This window comes from Aspergillus ibericus, assembly GCF_003184845.1.
Source record: "Aspergillus ibericus CBS 121593 unplaced genomic scaffold BO80scaffold_21, whole genome shotgun sequence".
Taxonomy (NCBI): domain Eukaryota; kingdom Fungi; phylum Ascomycota; class Eurotiomycetes; order Eurotiales; family Aspergillaceae; genus Aspergillus; species Aspergillus ibericus.
Window position 1 is genome coordinate 268,966 of NW_020292119.1, and position 18,031 is coordinate 286,996.

Here is an 18,031-nt window from a genome sequence, read left to right on the forward strand (position 1 = left end):
ATGAAAGGCAAGCTGACGCGATCCATAAGTAGTCAGGGTATTAACCGTAATGTGGAAGGCGCAGGGGCCATGGCCATACTAGGAAGGAAGGCGTGGGCCAGGCAGGCAACGGTAATGGATGCCTCGAGAATATGGTAGGTATAAGGAAGGCCGCCAAATCACTGCCTATTCTGGGCTAGATGATTGTTCTGTAGTTTCTTTCATAACTCTCTGTCAAGAATAGGGTGCTTGTATGGCTTGGGGTTTTTTGTTTCCTTTAGGTTTGTCCCCACAAGTGATTATCTTGTACCTTTGGTTTAGTCTCCTCTAAGACATGGCCCCTTCCTCCTCCAAGATGGTTGATAGACAGTGCCTCCTGGAAATGGCCCGAAACTTAGCTCCCTCGAGGCCTTCATCCATGTCTCCTGACGACTGTTGGAGAGTTGCAAATCTCCCTATAGAGGCTCTTCGGATTTGAGAGCTAGCAAGGGGTCGTGCTCCGCGTTCTCGCAAGTTCTGGATGCGCTCTACCGAATGTTGAAGCTCACTTTGAAATTCATCACAAAACGCCTCATATCGCTCTGGTTCAGGCAGACTCTCACATGCCTGTTGTATTTGTGCGGTGACTTCGTCTAACCTGAGTAACTGCTCGTCGAACTGCATTCGGAGCTGTGTCTGGAATAGCTCCCAGATTGAACCGATCCTGGTGGCTTGCATTGGGGAGAGGAGTTTACTTGATCTTCTTTTCTCCTCGAGAACTTGACTCTCCAGGAGCTCGGAGTGGATGTTCATCCGTAACGAGAGAAGTTTGATGCCGTCTGTTAGCCAGGAAGCTTCTTCTTTGACTTCTCAAAGTAGGCTTAATGTATTTTTTCGCATTTGGATTGTGTCCTGATTGGAGGATGGTGGCTTTTGGATATCCTGGAATGGAGAGGTTTCTTCCTCGAGCGCTGCGTCACTTTGTACTGCCCTTTCCTCCATGGTAAAGACAGTATCGGTGACTGGGTCCTGGGTATCACACTCATGCTTGTTGATGTAATGTCCAGGTGTCGCAGGCTGTAGTTTGTCCACGATTATCAAAGTGTATGCGAGGAACATACACGAGCCGATGAGAAGACTACGCCGCGTAGCTGATTTGTATGGAGGACACAAGTTGTTGACGACATATGAGATCCACTGTGAGGCTTCTTCAGATAAATGTATCCCAGTACCATTCGACCCTTCCTTCGTAGCAACCAGTTTACTGCCGGTATCACCATCCTCGATAGCCGCAGAATGGAGAGCCTCAACCGCCTCGAATAATAACACAGAGTTGGCCTCTCGAAATGGCCGCTTATCACACCGAGGGCATGAGTTGTTTGCTGGCTGGGAAGCCCAGGGTGAGAAAACGGGCTCGAATAGGTAGGCAAGGGTGTAGTTTGGGGTCAGAGCTAAGTCTGGCTCACGGTACAGTGAGAGCTCAGGTAAAGACAAAGGATAGAGGATGCCAATAATGGTTGTTAGAAGTGGTAGAAGAGCGATAGGACACGGATTCATGATCGACAGGGTTTGAAAGATGGCAACGATGGCAACCGATAGGTTGGATGAGGGGGAAGAGAAGAGAGGGAGAGGAAGGCATCTGTGAAGATATTGGTTGAGTTAATACGGCACCTGCCGTACAACTCAGACTGGTCATAGTTACTGGAGAGGAGTCCTCCGTTGCATGAGAAGAGCTCAAAGAATTAGTGTTTTGCTCGATATGGTATTCTTTTTTTTCAACTTCTATTGCGTCCAGGGTATCATGTCCAGTTACTACAAATGCAACTCCAATCAAAGCCAGTTATGAAGCCGCCTGATCGACCAGGTACTTTCGACAGGCATCCTTCAGCTTGTTGATCCGCCGCTGGGTATGCACAAACACCTCCCGGTACATATCCAGACTCTCCTGCACAACTTGCTGCCGTGTCCGCATGCCAGCGCAGATCTCCCGCATGCGGAGCTCCATCTCCTTACGGAGGAAAGGCTTGCTCAGGGAAGGGCTATCGGGCATGCCGGCAAAGACATCATCGTATCCTTCCACCAAAGCAATGCCCAATCGGGTGGGAATCAGCTCTTTGACTGCGTTCCGGCCGCTGCCGCGCGAGTGAACGGCAACGTATTGTCGCTCCTTGATCTTCGCAATGTGCTCCGCCATGGTAGCATCCGTGCCGATTCCATTAGCATCCATCAGACCAATCAACTCCGGCTCGGTCAGGTAGTTAGGGGGCGTTGTCTTGCCATCGAAGATCTTGGCTTCAGTTGGTTCGAACAGCTCGCCCATTTGGAAGTTGGGGAGCTGCTGGCTGCTTTCCCATTTATCGTAGACGTAGACATCGAGGTAGTTCCGTTCAAGGACGAGGAGGCCTTTGGCGTGGAAAAATTCGTCGCCGTACTGAATCTCGATTTCAGTTGATTGACCTTTGGCATCTTCGGAGCAGCAGGCCAGGAAGCGTCGGACGACAAATTCGTAGACTTTCTTCTCGTCAACGCTGAGAGCGGTGGGTGCAACCCAACAGATGGGGTGAATGGGCGGGTGGGCTTGATCGTTGTGTCGACCTGCTCGAGGGGTCTTGAATCCGCCATCCAGAAGACTGGAAACATTAGTGGCTGCAGGAAAAGGGTTGGCAGGGGATGCGTACTGCCGAGCATATTGACCCCAGTTACCATCCGGGATCTGCTTTTCGACTAGCTTCTTCAAGTCAATTCCTTTATCGAACTGGTCTGTCTCGGTACGGGGGTAACTTATAAACCCCTTCGTGTAGAGGCCTTCTGCGACCTGGATGGTGTGAGTCGTTGCTCAGGTACATGGCGGAGACCACACGCCTTACCTTCATGATTGTTTGACTGTCCATGCGGAGGTATCTACTTCCCATCATTTGCAGATCCACCGTCGTTAACGGCAGAGGCCTCCATTTGCTGGTAGGCTTCTGACTGACCTTGGTGACCTTGGCTTTCTTTGCCAGTAGGCACCGCTCCAGCATCACCGTCACTGCAGCTCTGTCGAAGAGATGGACTCGTTTCCACAGAAAGTTGACCTTGATGTCATCCCGTGAATGCATGACTTTGATGCCCCAGAAAGTCTCCGGTTTGAAATTCTGCACACGAAGGTAGCGATCAACTACGAAGCCGAGTGTTGGAAATTGACAGGAGCCTGCTCGATAGTCAGGAGAGTATCCACAGACTGGTCCAATCAAGCCATGATAGTTCCATACCATAGCTTATGATAGTATCTTGTAGAGCTGCAGAAAGAGGTTTCAGCTGAAGAGTTTGCAGGCGAGTGAACGCCGCACCGATCCGAAGATCCAATTCTATTCTAGCTGCTACTGCGTTTGCCTGGAGGTCATCCAGCTCGATGAGTGTCCGAGCGGCATGAAGAACATGACTTTGGCCTACAAGTTAGCTACCCAGTGAATGTGAAAGGGAACTGGTACTCACGCTTTTTCCGTGTTGCTGAACCTTGCCCGCTTGACGAGAATGCGGGCGTTCCCTTCCTTGGCTTGTTTACGGATTTCAGTTCCAATATGCTCACCTTCTCGATCACAGTCAGTCCAAATGAAGAGGGCCTTGCATCTCCTGGCCTGTTCCTGGATATTTTTTGCAATGGCTACTTTATCCTGACGCGAGATATATCAGCATGTATTCAATACCGGAGGATGCGCAGGGCTGTGTACCTCGGCCACAGATTCATGCACTGGAGCTTCGAAAAGCGCTGCTGGTGGGCAGGATAGCCAAGTTTTGTATTGGCGCTCGAAATCCAGGCCTGTTAAATGCCCAATGACGCTGGTCATGGTCACGGAGCAAGTGCCCCAAGGGCCACCAAAATTGAAGTCGAATACATAGTTCTTCACGTACTGGTTACCCCGGATGGGTATCTACAACTACTTCAGTATACATTCCTCTCCGCAAAGCACTGAACACTTACCGTTTGAAAGGAACCACCGGACAAGTGCTGGGCCACAGCCCTGGCGATGGCCGGCTTTTCAGCCACGCACAACACCCTTTGACCCGGCATGGCAGGGGGGCCTGAGTCAATGCGGAAGACTAAAGATGGAACATCGCTAGTCCTCCCTGGAAGAAGCCACTGCAGAGAGAACTATTGAACATTGTCGCGTGCGCTCCAGGAAGTACTTTGCCTCGAACGCGAAAAGACGCGAGTCACGGGATGATACCGAGATGCCTTGGTGCCTGTATGCCTGAGCTCCGGGAAGCTGTGTCTGCCTGAGGCATCTACCAGGCCGTTGCTCGGCCATAACGCTGTGTTGTTTGGGTTTCCGGGATGTTGTTGTTGTTTTCCCCATCCCACCTTTTCCCACCGGTGCTCTCCACTCACATGCGAGAGCTTTTCCATCACCCCAGCAGCAACTGACTCCAGTCCAGCTTACCGAGATGGCGCTACCACTCCCTGACGTCAAGTCCGTCGCCGACTGTGCATCCTTCGGCCACACTGTCCTACCTTTCCTGTCGCAAATCACTGCGCTTCCCGAGCGACTGCAGCTGGCGGCGGCGACCAAGGATGTGGACATCCTCAAGGACATCTATCTCTCCACCAACCCTTTTATCACGGCCCTTGCCTTCAGTCTATTCCTGTCGGCCCTATTCCTGATCACCTCAGAAATCAACCGGAACTACTCGCAGGTTGACCGGTTCTGGAGCATCCTCCCATCCGTGTACAATGTGCACTTCGCTGTCTGGGCACGCCTGTCGGGTCTCCGGACTCAGAGCTTGGATACCATCGCCGCCATCTCCTTGCTTTGGAGTGTAGGTCCCCGTGTTTCTCATCTGATCACTTACACCTGTGCTAATTCGTGCAGGTCCGCTTGACGTTCAACTATTGGCGCAGAGGTGGCTACTCTATCGGCTCGGAGGACTACCGCTGGCAGATCGTGCGCGCCAAGGTCAACAACCGATTCGTCTTCTTCATCTTCAACATCCTCTTTATCAGCCTAGCACAGTCCTTGCTGCTGCTCTTTATCACGGCCCCGACCTACAATTTCCTCCTTCTCTCGCGCCTGTCGGATCAGAAGTCCTTTGAGCTCCCCGACCTCATCTTCTCTCGGGTCGCTTTCTTCTTCATCATCATTGAATACTTTGCCGACCAGCAGCAATGGAATTTCCAGACCGCCAAGCATAACTACCAGAAGACGGCGCGGATCCCTGACCAGTACAAGGGGCAGTTTGACCCCGAGGATCTGGAGCGCGGATTCGTCGTCAGTGGCTTGTGGTCTCTGTCTCGCCACCCGAACTTTCTCTGTGAGCAGCTCATCTGGCTTACCCTCTATCTTTGGAACGCCTACCGCACCGAGTCCTACGTCCAGTGGACTGGCATTGGCCTCTTGGGCTATCTTCTCATCTTCCAGGGTAGCACTCGTCTCACCGAGTCGATCAGCGCCAGCAAGTACCCCGAATACCGCGAGTATCAGGCTCGTGTGGGACGGTTCATTCCCCGTCTGTCGATCAAGCCCAAGTACAAGCGCAGCGGCAAGAAGAAGACTCGCCAGGTCACCGAGACTGACAATGGCGAGCAGACTGTTCAGGAGGCAGACAAGAAGAGCCAGTGATTAGAGTATGGCTGATGATTTAGGCTGTTATTAGCCTATCTATTTTGTTGTGGGTGTTCAATATATTTATTTATCTGGGCTTTTGATGCTTTGAGTTATTTGGAGTACATATTCTGGTGTTGGATTTTTCGGAAAAGATTATCATCTGCTTTTTGCATATACCTTTATCTTCGCTCTTAACATCTTGACAAATCTATGAAAAGTTTGCCATTGAAGAAGCAACCAGCTGGACTTGGGTCTCGACGACCTGCGTTCATGTTGGACAGCCCTCTCGCTTCCATTCTTATTGTAGAGAGCGATGGCAACAGGATTCAAAATAACAGAGTAATTTGAACCTCCTATACCTGGATAATTACGTTCTATATTATACCATACAGCTTCGACTCTGTGGTTGAAACAAAACCTGCCAAACCATGTATTTATAAGAAATTCCTCTAGCTTAACTATATGTATCCGAAAGCAGTCCAATCATTGCATAGCCCAGAATGACCAGAGCCCACAAGGCAACTTCTACCATTCATCAATAACTACACCAACAATAGAGACAGTCTCTCATAGCCCTCCTGTATACTCCGGACAAGTCAAGCTGAACGATGCATCCCATACCGTCCAACAGCAAACCTCATCAACAAAGCGGTCGAGTAACCCCAACAACCAACAACGGAGCGATGGAAATCATACCTCAAAACACAAAACCTAACCCAGATCCCTCGACCCATCTATATATAACCTTATGTAATCACAAATTCCATCTACCTGGGGTTATAGCTCAGTGGTAGAGCGCTCGCTTTGCATTTCTACAGCTAAAATGCGAGAGGTCAAGGGTTCGATCCCCTTTGACTCCATCTTTTTGTTTTTCGTTCTGTTGTTGCTGTTGTTACTAGCGCCGGTGCTGGTGTATGGTGGTGCCCCCACTGGGCTTAGCAGCTGCAATACTCAGTACTCACTCTCACAGCTCTATGGATTCCCTCAACTTGATGAATGAGTCGACAAATCGGATAAAAATAGGCTATGATATCATTTCTGGTATGTATGTATTATTATAGCTTTATGATCTGGTGTCTTGTCCAACTGTCTAAGTCTCGATAAGAAAGAACACAGGCATCAATGGAATACTAATTTGCAATCTCCCCACATGTTTCCATTCGGAACATTCAGCCGCAATAGCGGCTGGGCTATCTAGAATCATCAGCATGTTTCTGTTGTGGGCACTTCTTATATATATAAAGTAAATAATTGCTGCTTCGTGGACTTGACTGTGGGGGGGCTCGATATCCCGCAAAAACATAGATGGGACCATCGAGATGGGCCCAAAAATATGGAGTCAAAGGGGATCGAACCCTTGACCTCTCGCATTTTAGCTGTAGAAATGCAAAGCGAGCGCTCTACCACTGAGCTATAACCCCAGTGATTGTGGTTAAAGTTCACAACTGTTGCTCTATATGCAAATAATCTTTCGAACAATGTAGCAGATCGAGTGATTTTCAGTTGATTTGTTGGGAGATTCATGCGTTACATTACAGAGGGATTTCATGAAGCGATTTAATATGTATTTCGCTTTCTATCTTGAATTGTGTGTATAGACGGTGTATCATCGGCCAAGGCTGAGCTGTCAGGGGGGCTCATCATACTTCCTGCACATGCTCGACCGCTACGCTTCCCTTCCGAGCTGCCGTCTCCACGTACCCCGGATTCTCTGCCTTCAATCGCGCAAAGGTCTTCTCGGCATCCCACACCCATGGGCTATCTGATGCGAAAAGCAGGTCCATGTCCTCCAAGGTCCGCTGGTTACTCTCCGGGTAGAGCGCCCATACCATCGGGATTGTGATAACGTTGCTAGCTGCAAATACATACAGCGTTTTCTCGCCGATGGCGCTGAACATCACCGGGCAAAGTAGTGTCTAACCGGTTAGCTTGCTTTGAGTGTCGAAGGATCGGAAGATCAACTCACCAGCCATCCGTTCCCGATACTCCATCCAACGACACCCCAGGCGTTTCCGCGGGCTCGCACGGCCAACGGGTAGATCTCCGCGGGATAGATCCATGGCACTGCACGTGTACATGTTAGTGAGGGTCTGTTGAAGAGAGGGTGCATAATGTACCTGTCAGCCATGTCGCTCCGAAGACGGAAGTGAAGATGAATATCATTGCAGCAGCAGCAGCTCCAAATGAACTGGCGCGCGCTGCATCACCCGAATCTCGTGCATTGATTGCCAATCGGGAGAAGCCTCCGGCGAGGAACATGGCGATGCCTTGACCGACGGCTCCCCAGTAAAGGGTCCACCGGCGACCGATACGATCGAGCGTGAAGACACAGATAAGGGTAGCAAACTGACTCGTTAGCGAGAGGGTTGGGCTGGAGTGGCGAGAGATCAAAGAGAGCGTATGTGTTCAAAGATCATGACGGAGTACTTACCATGTAGAAGACATTGTTCAGTCCGCTGAGCCATTGACTCTTCATGGAGTCGAATCCAGCAATGCTAAAGATAGTGGGCGCATCTGTCCTCGTTAGACTGGCCCAATACATGTGTCGGAGTTCAACATACAAACAGTGACACCCGCAATACCAACCCATTCTTGCATGATCTGCAGCCAGATGACGAGCTGCACGCGCCGCCCAAGGTGTAACTTGCCGGTTTTGTAGCCGAAAAGCATAGAAAGGTACGAAGTGCTGTGGTTCATCGATCGTTCCATTTCTGCGACACCCTGGATATCTCGAAACTCGGCTTCAGCGCGGACAGCGTCATCCCCAGTACTCCCTCTAAGACGACCAAGGATATAACGTGCTTCTTGCTCACGACCGACTTTAACCAGCCAGCGCGGCGACTCGGGGAAGAACCAGACCGAAACGAACAGGAGAAGCAAGAAGATGATCTGGAACGCGATGGGAAAGCGCCAGCGGAATGCAGATTTGCCGCCATCGATAAAGGACAGACCACTGGACTGATTAGAAAAGCCCCAAGAAATGCAACGAATACGTACAACTCCAGCCAATAGGCCACCACAACACCGAATATATTAAGGGTGAATTCAATCGCAATAAACTTTCCACGGGAGGTATGCTCAGCTGTCTCCGTAGCCCAGACTGGCACAATAGCGTTCAGAATTCCCGTCCCAATACCGTTAATGAAACGTGCTGCAGTGAATACGTCAGCAGGATGACTTGGTGGGCATTATGGGTTACTCACAGCAGATCATCCAATTATGATTTTGAGCTGCACACTGCAAAGAAGCCCCCAAGACCGCCCAAACCGTGCCTGAGGCGATAGTCCTGATTCTGCCAATTCTATCACCAATCCAGCCACCGATCAGCGCACCACACAAAGTGCCCAAGTAGTAGACAGACACGATCCCGCCTTGCAGCAGACTGTCGGTGACAACTGGGGTGAGCTCTCCATCTACCACTTTGGTGTAGCCGAAACCCATAAGATCGATATAGTTCTTGGAGTTGTTCACCCCCGACATCATCCCCTGATCATATCCGAAGAATAGGATCGACAAGGCTGCGACACAGTTGATAGCGATGAGAAGATTGCGCTTCTCCAATTTGTGGACGATATTCCATGATGGTATCAAGTCACTCATGGTGACTATGCCAGAACGTGTGCTTAGAGTATGTGGACAGAGTATGTAGGGGCCAAACGTTTTTCTTCGATCGAGGGACTGCGGACAAACCGACCACTGTATAGGACCACATGGGAATAAGAGACCAGGCTACTAAGATAGTGGGGTCACACGATGGTTAAATAGTCAGAGCTGCAAGCGGCACCGCTTCGATTTGCGCCTGACGATCGACCAGTTTCCAGGAAGCAAGCCCACGGCATAGGGCCGGGGTGCCAGCCCGAAGAGTCGAATATGGTTACATCCCGGGTGGGAGGAAATCAAACAGCCACATCAAGGGCTCGGTTCCACCCGAATCAAGGACACCAGTCGAATACGGGGCCCGCACGAGAAAGTCTGGGGGCGAAGGGTGGGAATCGACCCCAGACCGGGACGCAGACGAGTCCAAATCGGTAATCCGGCCAGTGGCTATCCTCCCGAGCTGCAGCCCGAAGGATTCTGATCTAATGCCCGAAATTCGGAGAAACGCAGAATGCTGCCGTGATTCCATGATGGCGTGTAAGAAAAGACAGGATCGGCTAATTAAATCAAGCCCGGCTGCTCGAAAGGCAACATCTGGGGCTGGCACCTGCACCTGGGGGGAATCACCCATTGTGTGATGAAATCGGCGGGGCACGGAGAACCAGCGATAAGATTGAGCGATTGGCAGTCGTGTGGAGGGGCCCAGGCCAGTCAGTCCTCATGAATCGGGCCTTGAGAGAAGCGGATGGAGTGGATTGTGGGGATGGTCCGGGGATGTTGGTTAGGCGGGTGGGGGATGACGGCGCAAAAGAGGGAATCCGGAGATGCTGCGGCGGAACTCCTCCGACATCCCTCTTCGGGCAATTCCGTGACCCAGTCCCATCACCAGTTGGTACGAGGGATCAACATTTATGGAAGACAGAAGCCACATTCTTCTGCTATGGTGGAAATATGTCGTTCGTTGTGCACAATTCTCTTCCCTCTATGTGGGTTTTGCTGGTCTCAAGGATGGAATCCTTGTCACCGAATACAACGGCCTCTGCTGAGCTTTGTACTTGGTTATCAGTTTGCTTACTCAAGGTGATCCAGAAAGAGAAGTAATTGCAGTGATGGCTAAGCGGTATAACCAGTCAGTGGGCATGATTATGTTTGGTCAGGAGGTAAGTGAGGTAGATGGGTAAGCTTTCAAAGGACAGATGAAGTATTGCAGCCATCCAAGACTGCCAGGTGGGTACTGTCGTGAAGTTATAGCCCTCTCAATGATGCATCATGCCTCTGTCGTTATGACTGATAGTGTATTGTGAGTATTACATGCATGCTGGTGATGATGGGATACCTCCTGGCTATCGGCTCACTTCCAAGTCACCGTACTGTCACTCAAAATACCATTCACTCCAACAACGGATGCTCTTGTTCAGACTGGATGCAATGGTATTCCCTATATGACTGGGTAGGTTGTGTGTTTGGAAACACCATAGCTATCATATTAATCCCAGGTAGGTTTGTCGTTCTAGTAGTAAACCCATCCATCATGAAGCTCACCTTGTTCTCGCAACCGCCACTTTGCAGTTGCTAAATATCCTTTTACCCAAGATGAATGAACGGCTCTGAGCCTAAATTATAGCTAACAAGCAGCTCTGTGAATCCGTCATGGAGATCTCTATTGGTACGAAGTATAAAAGACTTCGAGTCAATATGGTGCGACAATGGAAACATTTTCTGGCCCTGTATAAGGTCAGTTTGCAAGTGAGTCGAAAATGACGATTGTTGTTTTGATTTGTGGCCCAGGAACGCTTATATCAGCTTGATACTTTGATTCTGCATGGTGGTTTGGGTCCATGAGCGCACTCCAACATGGCTGGGTTAGCAACACTGGGGCTTATGTAGTCCTTGCGTGTGGAGAATTCCAGGAAGGTGAACGTTCCAACTGCCATCCACTGCAACAGGGAAGGAAGATCGACACAATCTATACAGAGAACAGAGACGACGGGCCCCTCTGGATTGGTTGAAGTTTCCGGACAAGCGAACTGCCATATGCCATATGCCAGATCTATATACTTGGCCGCTAAACTCTGTACGGTAACCCATTGCTCCACCTGGAATAAAGGGTAGATCTGCTTGGTGACTTCAAACGATTGTTGGTTTTATTTGGTATCTAGGTACTGATATTGACACAGCTCTAGGACTCGATTCGACCATTGATTGGTTCAGTCTACAGGGGTATAGAGTACTACAGGCAGTCCCCGCCCCTCGGTTCTTGATATCGGATAGAACCTTGAGCGAAACAATATATTTCCGGATCTACAAAGTATCAGATGGCTGCCGAGGATAAAGTCTACAAACACAATACAGACGATCCCCAGTGCCTTGACAGTTGAAACCCCTCCAATCGGGCGCCACTGAAATCCGGTTTCTCCAGGAATCAATTGCCAAGCCTGCCATCGGGGAGCAATCCCGTTGACTCAAGCGGCCCAAAATCTGTAGTCTGGCTGATAAAGTCCACGATCTCCACGCAAGTGAGCTTTCTGATACCTAGTTTTGAACCACGGATGTCCATGCTCCGAAAGATGCGCTCTACCAATGCTACCCACGTCATATCATCCAAAGCTCACCCGAGCCACACCATGCACGCACCCAGCACACCGAGACAGATGGGCTTAGATTAATTCCGAGCCAGTCACCTCGCTCCCCCCTCCAGTCCAATGATCTCCGGCCGGAGACCATGGATGACCTTTAGGTGCGGTGCACTGGTCCAAGAGCGGAGGGGCTTGACGTATGCCGACGATAGCCTTTATGGCGTCAGGTGCTTGGCCAGTTACCCGCGGAGACTAGCGAGGGTGGTAAGTTTGCTCATTCAAGGTGCCGGAGAGCACGGGATGCAGGTCTCACTGGAGGGGGCGCTGCAGTGAAGACGGGCACTGCAGTGTTTCCCTCATCATTGTGACTCGAAACGGGTGAGAGTCTGGTTCCTTACCCATTCGGGTAGTTCTATGAGGTATTTTGGGCCGTAACACTGACCGGTATCCAGGCGGGCTTACCACCGGCACGGCCTCACACGCTCTGCATCGAGCAACACAGACAAAGCACCGGAGGTCTGATCCAGGAGAATTCCCTGGGGACAGAGGAGGCCGTGCCTGCAGCGGAAATCCGGTTCTACAGGGCCCCGGCAACATGGCAAAGGTTAGCCGAGTTGACCCGACGGTCGCTGGGGCGGATGATTACATACGCGAGGGATACAGTATCGATACCGGGCCGCCAGCTTTTGCTGGCGAACCTCCAGAAAGCTTCTTGTCCCAACATCGTTTTTCCCTATCATCCTTTTAACCACCTGAACCCGTCTCCTTCCACCCGCAATTGCCCCCTCCCCTCTCCTCCGTTGCTTGTTCACTGGGAGGATTGGTTGTCTGCTGCCTTTTATAACACCTCCGACTTTTTCCTTGGCCTTTTCTCCTCCTTTTCACCATGTTCCGGAGTCTTTTGCCGCGGGCGACGCCGCGGGCTGTCCTCCGCTCTGCCGGTCCTAAGGCCGTCCCTACCAACTTTGTCGCTGCTCCCTCTCTCGCCGTCTTCGGACGCTCACAACGTGGCTATGCCTCTGAATCAGGTAGGTGACCTCCCCGCGGTGCGACCTCCCTGTCGCGGGCGGTGCCTGCGCTCCCGAGGAACGACTCCGGCTAATCATCAGCCGTTGTGCATAGGCGAGCACGATCTTGTTATCATCGGTGGTGGTGTCGCTGGATACGTTGCTGCTATCAAGGCCGGTCAGGAGGGCCTGAAGGTGCGATCTATATCGGTCCCCGAAGTGCTCCGGCTGGAACTAGTCCGCTAACTGCTACATTCCGACAGACCGCATGTATCGAGAAGCGTGGCCGTCTGGGTGGTACTTGCCTGAACGTCGGCTGTATCCCCTCGAAATCCCTGCTGAACAACTCCCACCTCTACCACCAGATCCTCCACGACACGAAAAAGCGCGGTATCGAGGTCGGTGATGTCAAGCTCAACCTCGAGCAGATGATGAAGGCCAAGGACACCTCCGTGGAGGGCCTGACCAAGGGTATCGAGTTCCTGTTCAAGAAGAACGGCGTCGACTACTTCAAGGGTACTGGTGCCTTCGTTGACCAGAACACCGTCAAGGTCAACCTCCTTGAGGGTGGTGAGCAGACTCTGCGCGGCAAGAACATCCTCATTGCCACCGGTAGTGAGGCTACCCCCTTCCCCGGCCTCAACATCGATGAGAAGAGAATCATCACCAGCACTGGTGCTCTCTCCCTGAAGGAGGTCCCCAAGAAGATGATTGTCATCGGTGGTGGTATCATTGGTCTGGAAATGGTATGTACACTGGAAATAAGTTTTCGATTCTGTCGTCAGAAAGCCCATGCTCATAGTTTCATTCTCACAGGCCTCCGTTTGGTCCCGCCTCGGTGCTGAGGTTACCGTCGTTGAGTTCCTGAACCAGATCGGTGGTCCCGGTATGGATGCCGACATCGCCAAGCAGGCTCAGAAGATCCTCCAGAAGCAGGGTATCAAGTTCAAGACCGGCACCAAGGTTGTCAAGGGTGATGACAGCGGTGCTAATGTCGCTCTTAACGTCGAGTCCGCCAAGGGTGGCAAGGAGGAGACCCTCGACGCGGATGTCGTCCTCGTCGCCATCGGTCGTCGCCCCTACACCGAGGGTCTTGCCCTGGAGAACGTCGGCATTGAGAAGGACGACCGCGGCCGTCTGGTCATCGACCAGGAGTACCGCACCAAGATCCCCCACATCCGCGTGATCGGTGACTGCACTTTCGGACCCATGCTTGCCCACAAGGCCGAGGAGGAGGCCGTCGCTGCCATCGAGTACATCAAGAAGGGTTACGGCCACGTCAACTACGGCTGCATCCCCAGCGTCATGTACACCCACCCCGAAGTCGCCTGGGTTGGCCAGAACGAGCAGGAGGTCAAGGCCGCCGGCGTCAAGTACCGCGTCGGAACCTTCCCCTTCAGCGCCAACTCCCGTGCCAAGACCAACCTCGAGACTGAGGGTCAGGTCAAGTTCATCGCCGATGCTGAGACCGACCGTGTCCTCGGTGTCCACATCATTGGCCCCAACGCCGGCGAGATGATCGCCGAGGCCACCCTGGCTGTTGAGTACGGTGCCTCCTGCGAGGACATTGCCCGCACCTGCCACGCTCACCCTACCCTGGCTGAGGCCTTCAAGGAGGCTGCCATGGCCACCTACTCCAAGGCCATCCACTTCTAAGCACCCTGCCATGAACCACGCCATCCTGTATCTTCCCTCTAGTCTAGCTCCGCTAGCCAATCCCGTGTAGCATTGACATCATTATATTTCCTTTGTTGGTTGTGTATCCAGATTTACGAATCAATAGTCTTGATTAAACCCTTCACCTGATAGACAAAATGACAATTCATCCACCACCATATCCCATTGTAGCCACTTCTACTCCATACATCTTCTCTCTTTAATAGGAAGAGTCAAGAAAAACAAAAAGAGAAATTGAGCTCCGATAGGGGGAATCGAACCCCCGGCTGCCGTGTGAGAGACGGCGATGTTAGCCACTACACCATATCGGATCTTGTTGAAGAATCACCCTTAAAATGCATATATAAATCACAAATAATTCAATAGACAAAAAGCAATTATCGTTCAATTTAGTCGTCTTAGTAGAACACCACTACAGCATCAACACATCAGTGGATTCTCTTAGTCAAATCAAATCATCGGGCACCCGATCCGTAGAGTGTAGACGTGATGTTAGTTAAATCGTCCTTGTAATCAAGCTATACCGTATTATCAATAATCAATCGGTCAATCAATCCATCTATTAAAGAGTGAGGGACGTGTGTGTGTGTGTGTGTGTGCAAAGTGTGTTGCTGTCCTCTCTACTCTGCTAGAATTGTAGATATTTGGTAGGAGTGTCCCTTTTGGGGAGGAGTGGTGGTAGGTTTGATTGTTGACAGATGCTTGCATATGTCCAGCAGGGCCTGCAAGTCGCTATTGGATTGGTGCTGTGCGGTAGGAGAAGCGAAATGTAGGTCGCAAGGATAGCACTGGGTGACTTCTACGGACTTATACATCTCTGAATGTTGCGTAAGGCAAGCTGGCTAACATAGAGAGGGTCACAGCTCGGCCTGACTTGACCTGCTACATCAAGTTCGCTGTGATATAGGTGGCCTTCCAGCTCGTCCCTGCTTGATGCCTAGACCTCTGACTAGAGGTAGATCCCGCATGGCCTACTACGGCCCTAGGTCAAGGTACTGCCTGGGAAAGTCACAGTGGATTCATTGCGTCGTATTCATGCAGGTCTTGCTGAAATGGCAACACAAGGGGAGTCAAGGCCCCTGTGTTCTATGGTCATTCGTGAACATAAAGATCGCCCAAGCACATCACTACTATCTCTGGCTGCTTACCCCACCTGGAAGATAGTGCCAGAGGACGTAATCTGTTGCTTGCTCCAATCCATCGAGGAAGCAAAAGGTTCAACCCATTCTTTTAGAACGGTCAGAAATGTGTCACGGACAGCGTCGATGGCTTGTTCTCGCGAGGCCCCGCTGCTTTCAATATAGACTAACATACTCCGTTAGCACTGTGTCAGGGTCCGGTCGGTTGCAACTTACTCTTGACTTTAGGTTCTGTGCCTGAGCCACGGATGGTGAATCTGACACCCCGATCCAGCCATAGTGTCAGCATCTGGCTACTCTTGTCAATTGGAAGCGTCGGGCGGTGGTCTTCCGTTCCGGAATCGTAACCCTCCGTCAGGTCCCGCCACCTTTGAATCTTGAATGGACCGAAGGACTTTCCAGCGCCGAAAGGCCCAGACCTAATTTTCTGGAACAGACTCATTGTGAGATCGGTGTTTGACGAGCGAATATAGGTATTGAGGGTTTCGTGGTGTCCATGTTCCTTGAAGAGTTGTTGAAGCTTCATGTAAGGCGTGAGTCCCTGTGCCTTCCACTTGGCCTCGGCCAGCAAGAAAACCATAGCAGCGGAGATGCCATCCTTGTCATAGCACACCTCCGGGAACATGTAGCCAAGAGCTTCCTCAAAAGCAAATGGTACATAGTACCCCAGCTCCTCAAGTCTGCGCGCTATGTTGCCCATCCACTTAAAGCCAGTTAGTGCTTCCTCGTAATGCATGCCCTTGGCCTTGGCCATTTTCTCCAGCATGCACGTAGAGACGGCCGAGTTCAGCACGGCGATTCGGGTATCGCTGTCGATCGTCTCCAAGGAATCAAAAAGGTGTGACGCGAGAAGTACTCCGAGATGATTTCCGGTGAAGCTAAACCACTTTCCGCTACAACAGAGTCGCATCAGCGTAGGCTCGGTAGCTGGGGCCAGCGAATACATACTCCACTTTCTCAGCAGCAGCGAAGCGATCTGCATCTGGGTCATGTGCTATGATAAGGTCTTTGCCCTCCCGGTCCGCCGTCTGCATCGCGAGATCGAGGGCCCCTGCCTCTTCAGGATTGGGAAAGGCCACTGTGGGGAAGTCTGGATCCGGTTTCTCTTGCTCTGCGACGACCGTGAAATCATTGATACCAACTGAACGGCACAAGCTGGGGAATACCAGGCCTCCAACACCGTGTAGAGGAGTATACACAAAAGGCTGCGGCTGCTTCCATTCCCGGACAGTGTACGTCTGTCAAGCGGTTAACCCTGTTGCGCAAGAAAACAGCATATGGACGGACTCACAGCATATTGCCATACTGCCGTGTTGTAGTGTGGCAGGAGATTGTCGTACGACTTGGCGCGCAGGTATTCACTCGGCTGCAGATCCTTCCAAGCGTTGGGCCATGGGGCCAAGTTCTCCTCAATGGATCGGGCTATCTCCGCATCCATGGGAGAATTGATCTGAGCACCATTTTTAAAATAGCTGAAGCATGTTAGTCATAATCAAAACAGGCTGGAAAAGCGTAACCAGACACTTTGTAACCTATGAACCATCATTGTCAGTGAGCCGGCCAGCTTGTTCAGGAGCAAACTATGTCGACCTACCATTATCATGTGCCGGATTCTGCCAGAGGTATTAGCTACGGAAGTTTCGAATATCTGGCGGGGAGCCTTACATGGCTTGCCGTAACCATGATGCCTGCAGCGGCATGCAGTTGGGTTACACCGAAAGGCACCGTTGGAGTAACCGAAGGCTCGGAATAGAACCAGACCGGGATCTTCTGTGCGATGAAAGCATTGGCGGCCAGGGCAGCAAACTTGGCGGAATTATAGCGAGCATCATGTCCAATGACAACGCCATAGGAAGCAATGTCGCCGTGGTGGTTCTTCAAGTACATGGCTAGGCCCTGGGACGCCTGAATGACGGTCAAGGAGTTCATGCAAGAGAAGCCTGCTGCCATCCGACCCCGGAGACCGGCGGTTCCAAACTGGATTCCTGCAGGGTGCGATTAGACATGACAGGCAGGGGAGCAATCAGAGCCTAGATTGGTACGAGGAGATCAGAAGAAGCAAGTCTCGAGCCCACACGTACTCTTTTGCAGGCGTTGGTGCAGCTCCGCCAAGTCGCCCGCATCGCGGAGCCGCTCAATTTCCCCGCGGGTGGTGGGATCCTGGGATGGGGGGATTAGCATTTAGCAGGTGGTGTCGGTGGTGGAGAGACAGAAAGAGATATGACAAATGCAGGGAACTCACCTGGTCCCACTCGAGCCATTTTTGGATCAGCGGCGAGAGGGAATCCTGTTAAAGAGGGCCAGCCGGACCGAGTCAGAACAATCCACACTACATCGTAGATAGACAAAAATGATAATAGATAGCTTCGATGCCTGGTGTAGCCGCGCGCACACCGGGAGTAGTGAGTGGTTGACTATACCTCTCCTGGGTTGGCGGGCATTTTGGATCATACGACGCTGACACGATCAGAACGGACGGAAGGACCGGACCAAGG

General features: G+C 51.5%; 6 protein-coding genes and 3 non-coding genes across 9 annotated transcripts; 3 read left to right on the forward strand and 6 right to left on the reverse strand.

Annotated features, from left to right (window-relative positions):
• Positions 1–306: 306 nt before the first annotated feature.
• Positions 307–696, reverse strand: BO80DRAFT_445372 (uncharacterized protein; the record flags this gene model as incomplete). The annotated part of the gene is made up of 1 exon (XM_025721487.1): positions 307–696. The coding sequence occupies one exon, from the start codon at positions 694–696 to the stop codon at positions 307–309; it is 390 nt and encodes a 129-aa protein (XP_025574986.1).
• Positions 697–1,736: 1,040 nt separating this feature from the next.
• Positions 1,737–4,117, reverse strand: BO80DRAFT_382756 (DNA topoisomerase 3). The gene is made up of 7 exons (XM_025716900.1): positions 3,920–4,117; positions 3,669–3,869; positions 3,433–3,611; positions 3,210–3,379; positions 2,826–3,148; positions 2,637–2,773; positions 1,737–2,588 (listed from the first exon to the last, which is right to left on the reverse strand). The coding sequence occupies exons 1-7, from the start codon at positions 4,007–4,009 to the stop codon at positions 1,799–1,801; spliced, it is 1,890 nt and encodes a 629-aa protein (XP_025574987.1). The 5' UTR covers positions 4,010–4,117; the 3' UTR covers positions 1,737–1,798.
• A 180-nt stretch (positions 4,118–4,297) lies between these two features.
• Positions 4,298–5,773, forward strand: BO80DRAFT_425476 (DUF1295 domain protein). Its single transcript, XM_025719528.1, has 2 exons — positions 4,298–4,755; positions 4,809–5,773. Exons 1-2 carry the CDS (start codon positions 4,384–4,386, stop codon positions 5,553–5,555), a joined length of 1,119 nt encoding a protein of 372 aa, XP_025574988.1. The 5' UTR covers positions 4,298–4,383; the 3' UTR covers positions 5,556–5,773.
• A 540-nt stretch (positions 5,774–6,313) lies between these two features.
• Positions 6,314–6,400, forward strand: BO80DRAFT_t171. Its single transcript has one exon. It is a non-coding gene; the product is annotated as a tRNA-Ala (tRNA).
• Positions 6,401–6,874: 474 nt separating this feature from the next.
• BO80DRAFT_t174 lies at positions 6,875–6,961 on the reverse strand. The gene has a single exon. It is a non-coding gene; the product is annotated as a tRNA-Ala (tRNA).
• A 122-nt stretch (positions 6,962–7,083) lies between these two features.
• On the reverse strand, positions 7,084–9,277 carry BO80DRAFT_94743 (putative MFS monosaccharide transporter). Its single transcript, XM_025724948.1, has 7 exons — positions 8,744–9,277; positions 8,538–8,691; positions 8,102–8,493; positions 7,972–8,054; positions 7,658–7,886; positions 7,507–7,604; positions 7,084–7,456 (listed from the first exon to the last, which is right to left on the reverse strand). The coding sequence occupies exons 1-7, from the start codon at positions 9,138–9,140 to the stop codon at positions 7,181–7,183; spliced, it is 1,629 nt and encodes a 542-aa protein (XP_025574989.1). The 5' UTR covers positions 9,141–9,277; the 3' UTR covers positions 7,084–7,180.
• A 3,178-nt stretch (positions 9,278–12,455) lies between these two features.
• BO80DRAFT_94766 (dihydrolipoyl dehydrogenase) lies at positions 12,456–14,493 on the forward strand. Its single transcript, XM_025724949.1, has 4 exons — positions 12,456–12,741; positions 12,836–12,915; positions 12,984–13,466; positions 13,537–14,493. Exons 1-4 carry the CDS (start codon positions 12,600–12,602, stop codon positions 14,374–14,376), a joined length of 1,545 nt encoding a protein of 514 aa, XP_025574990.1. The 5' UTR covers positions 12,456–12,599; the 3' UTR covers positions 14,377–14,493.
• Positions 14,494–14,636: 143 nt separating this feature from the next.
• On the reverse strand, positions 14,637–14,708 carry BO80DRAFT_t173. The gene has a single exon. It is a non-coding gene; the product is annotated as a tRNA-Glu (tRNA).
• An 833-nt stretch (positions 14,709–15,541) lies between these two features.
• BO80DRAFT_445377 (phosphoribomutase PRM15) lies at positions 15,542–17,977 on the reverse strand (the record flags this gene model as incomplete). The annotated part of the gene is made up of 10 exons (XM_025721488.1): positions 15,542–15,702; positions 15,753–16,429; positions 16,485–16,774; positions 16,828–17,008; positions 17,059–17,068; positions 17,131–17,149; positions 17,202–17,521; positions 17,618–17,696; positions 17,779–17,823; positions 17,957–17,977. 10 exons carry the CDS (start codon positions 17,975–17,977, stop codon positions 15,542–15,544), a joined length of 1,803 nt encoding a protein of 600 aa, XP_025574991.1.
• Between the last annotated feature and the right edge of the window lie 54 nt (positions 17,978–18,031).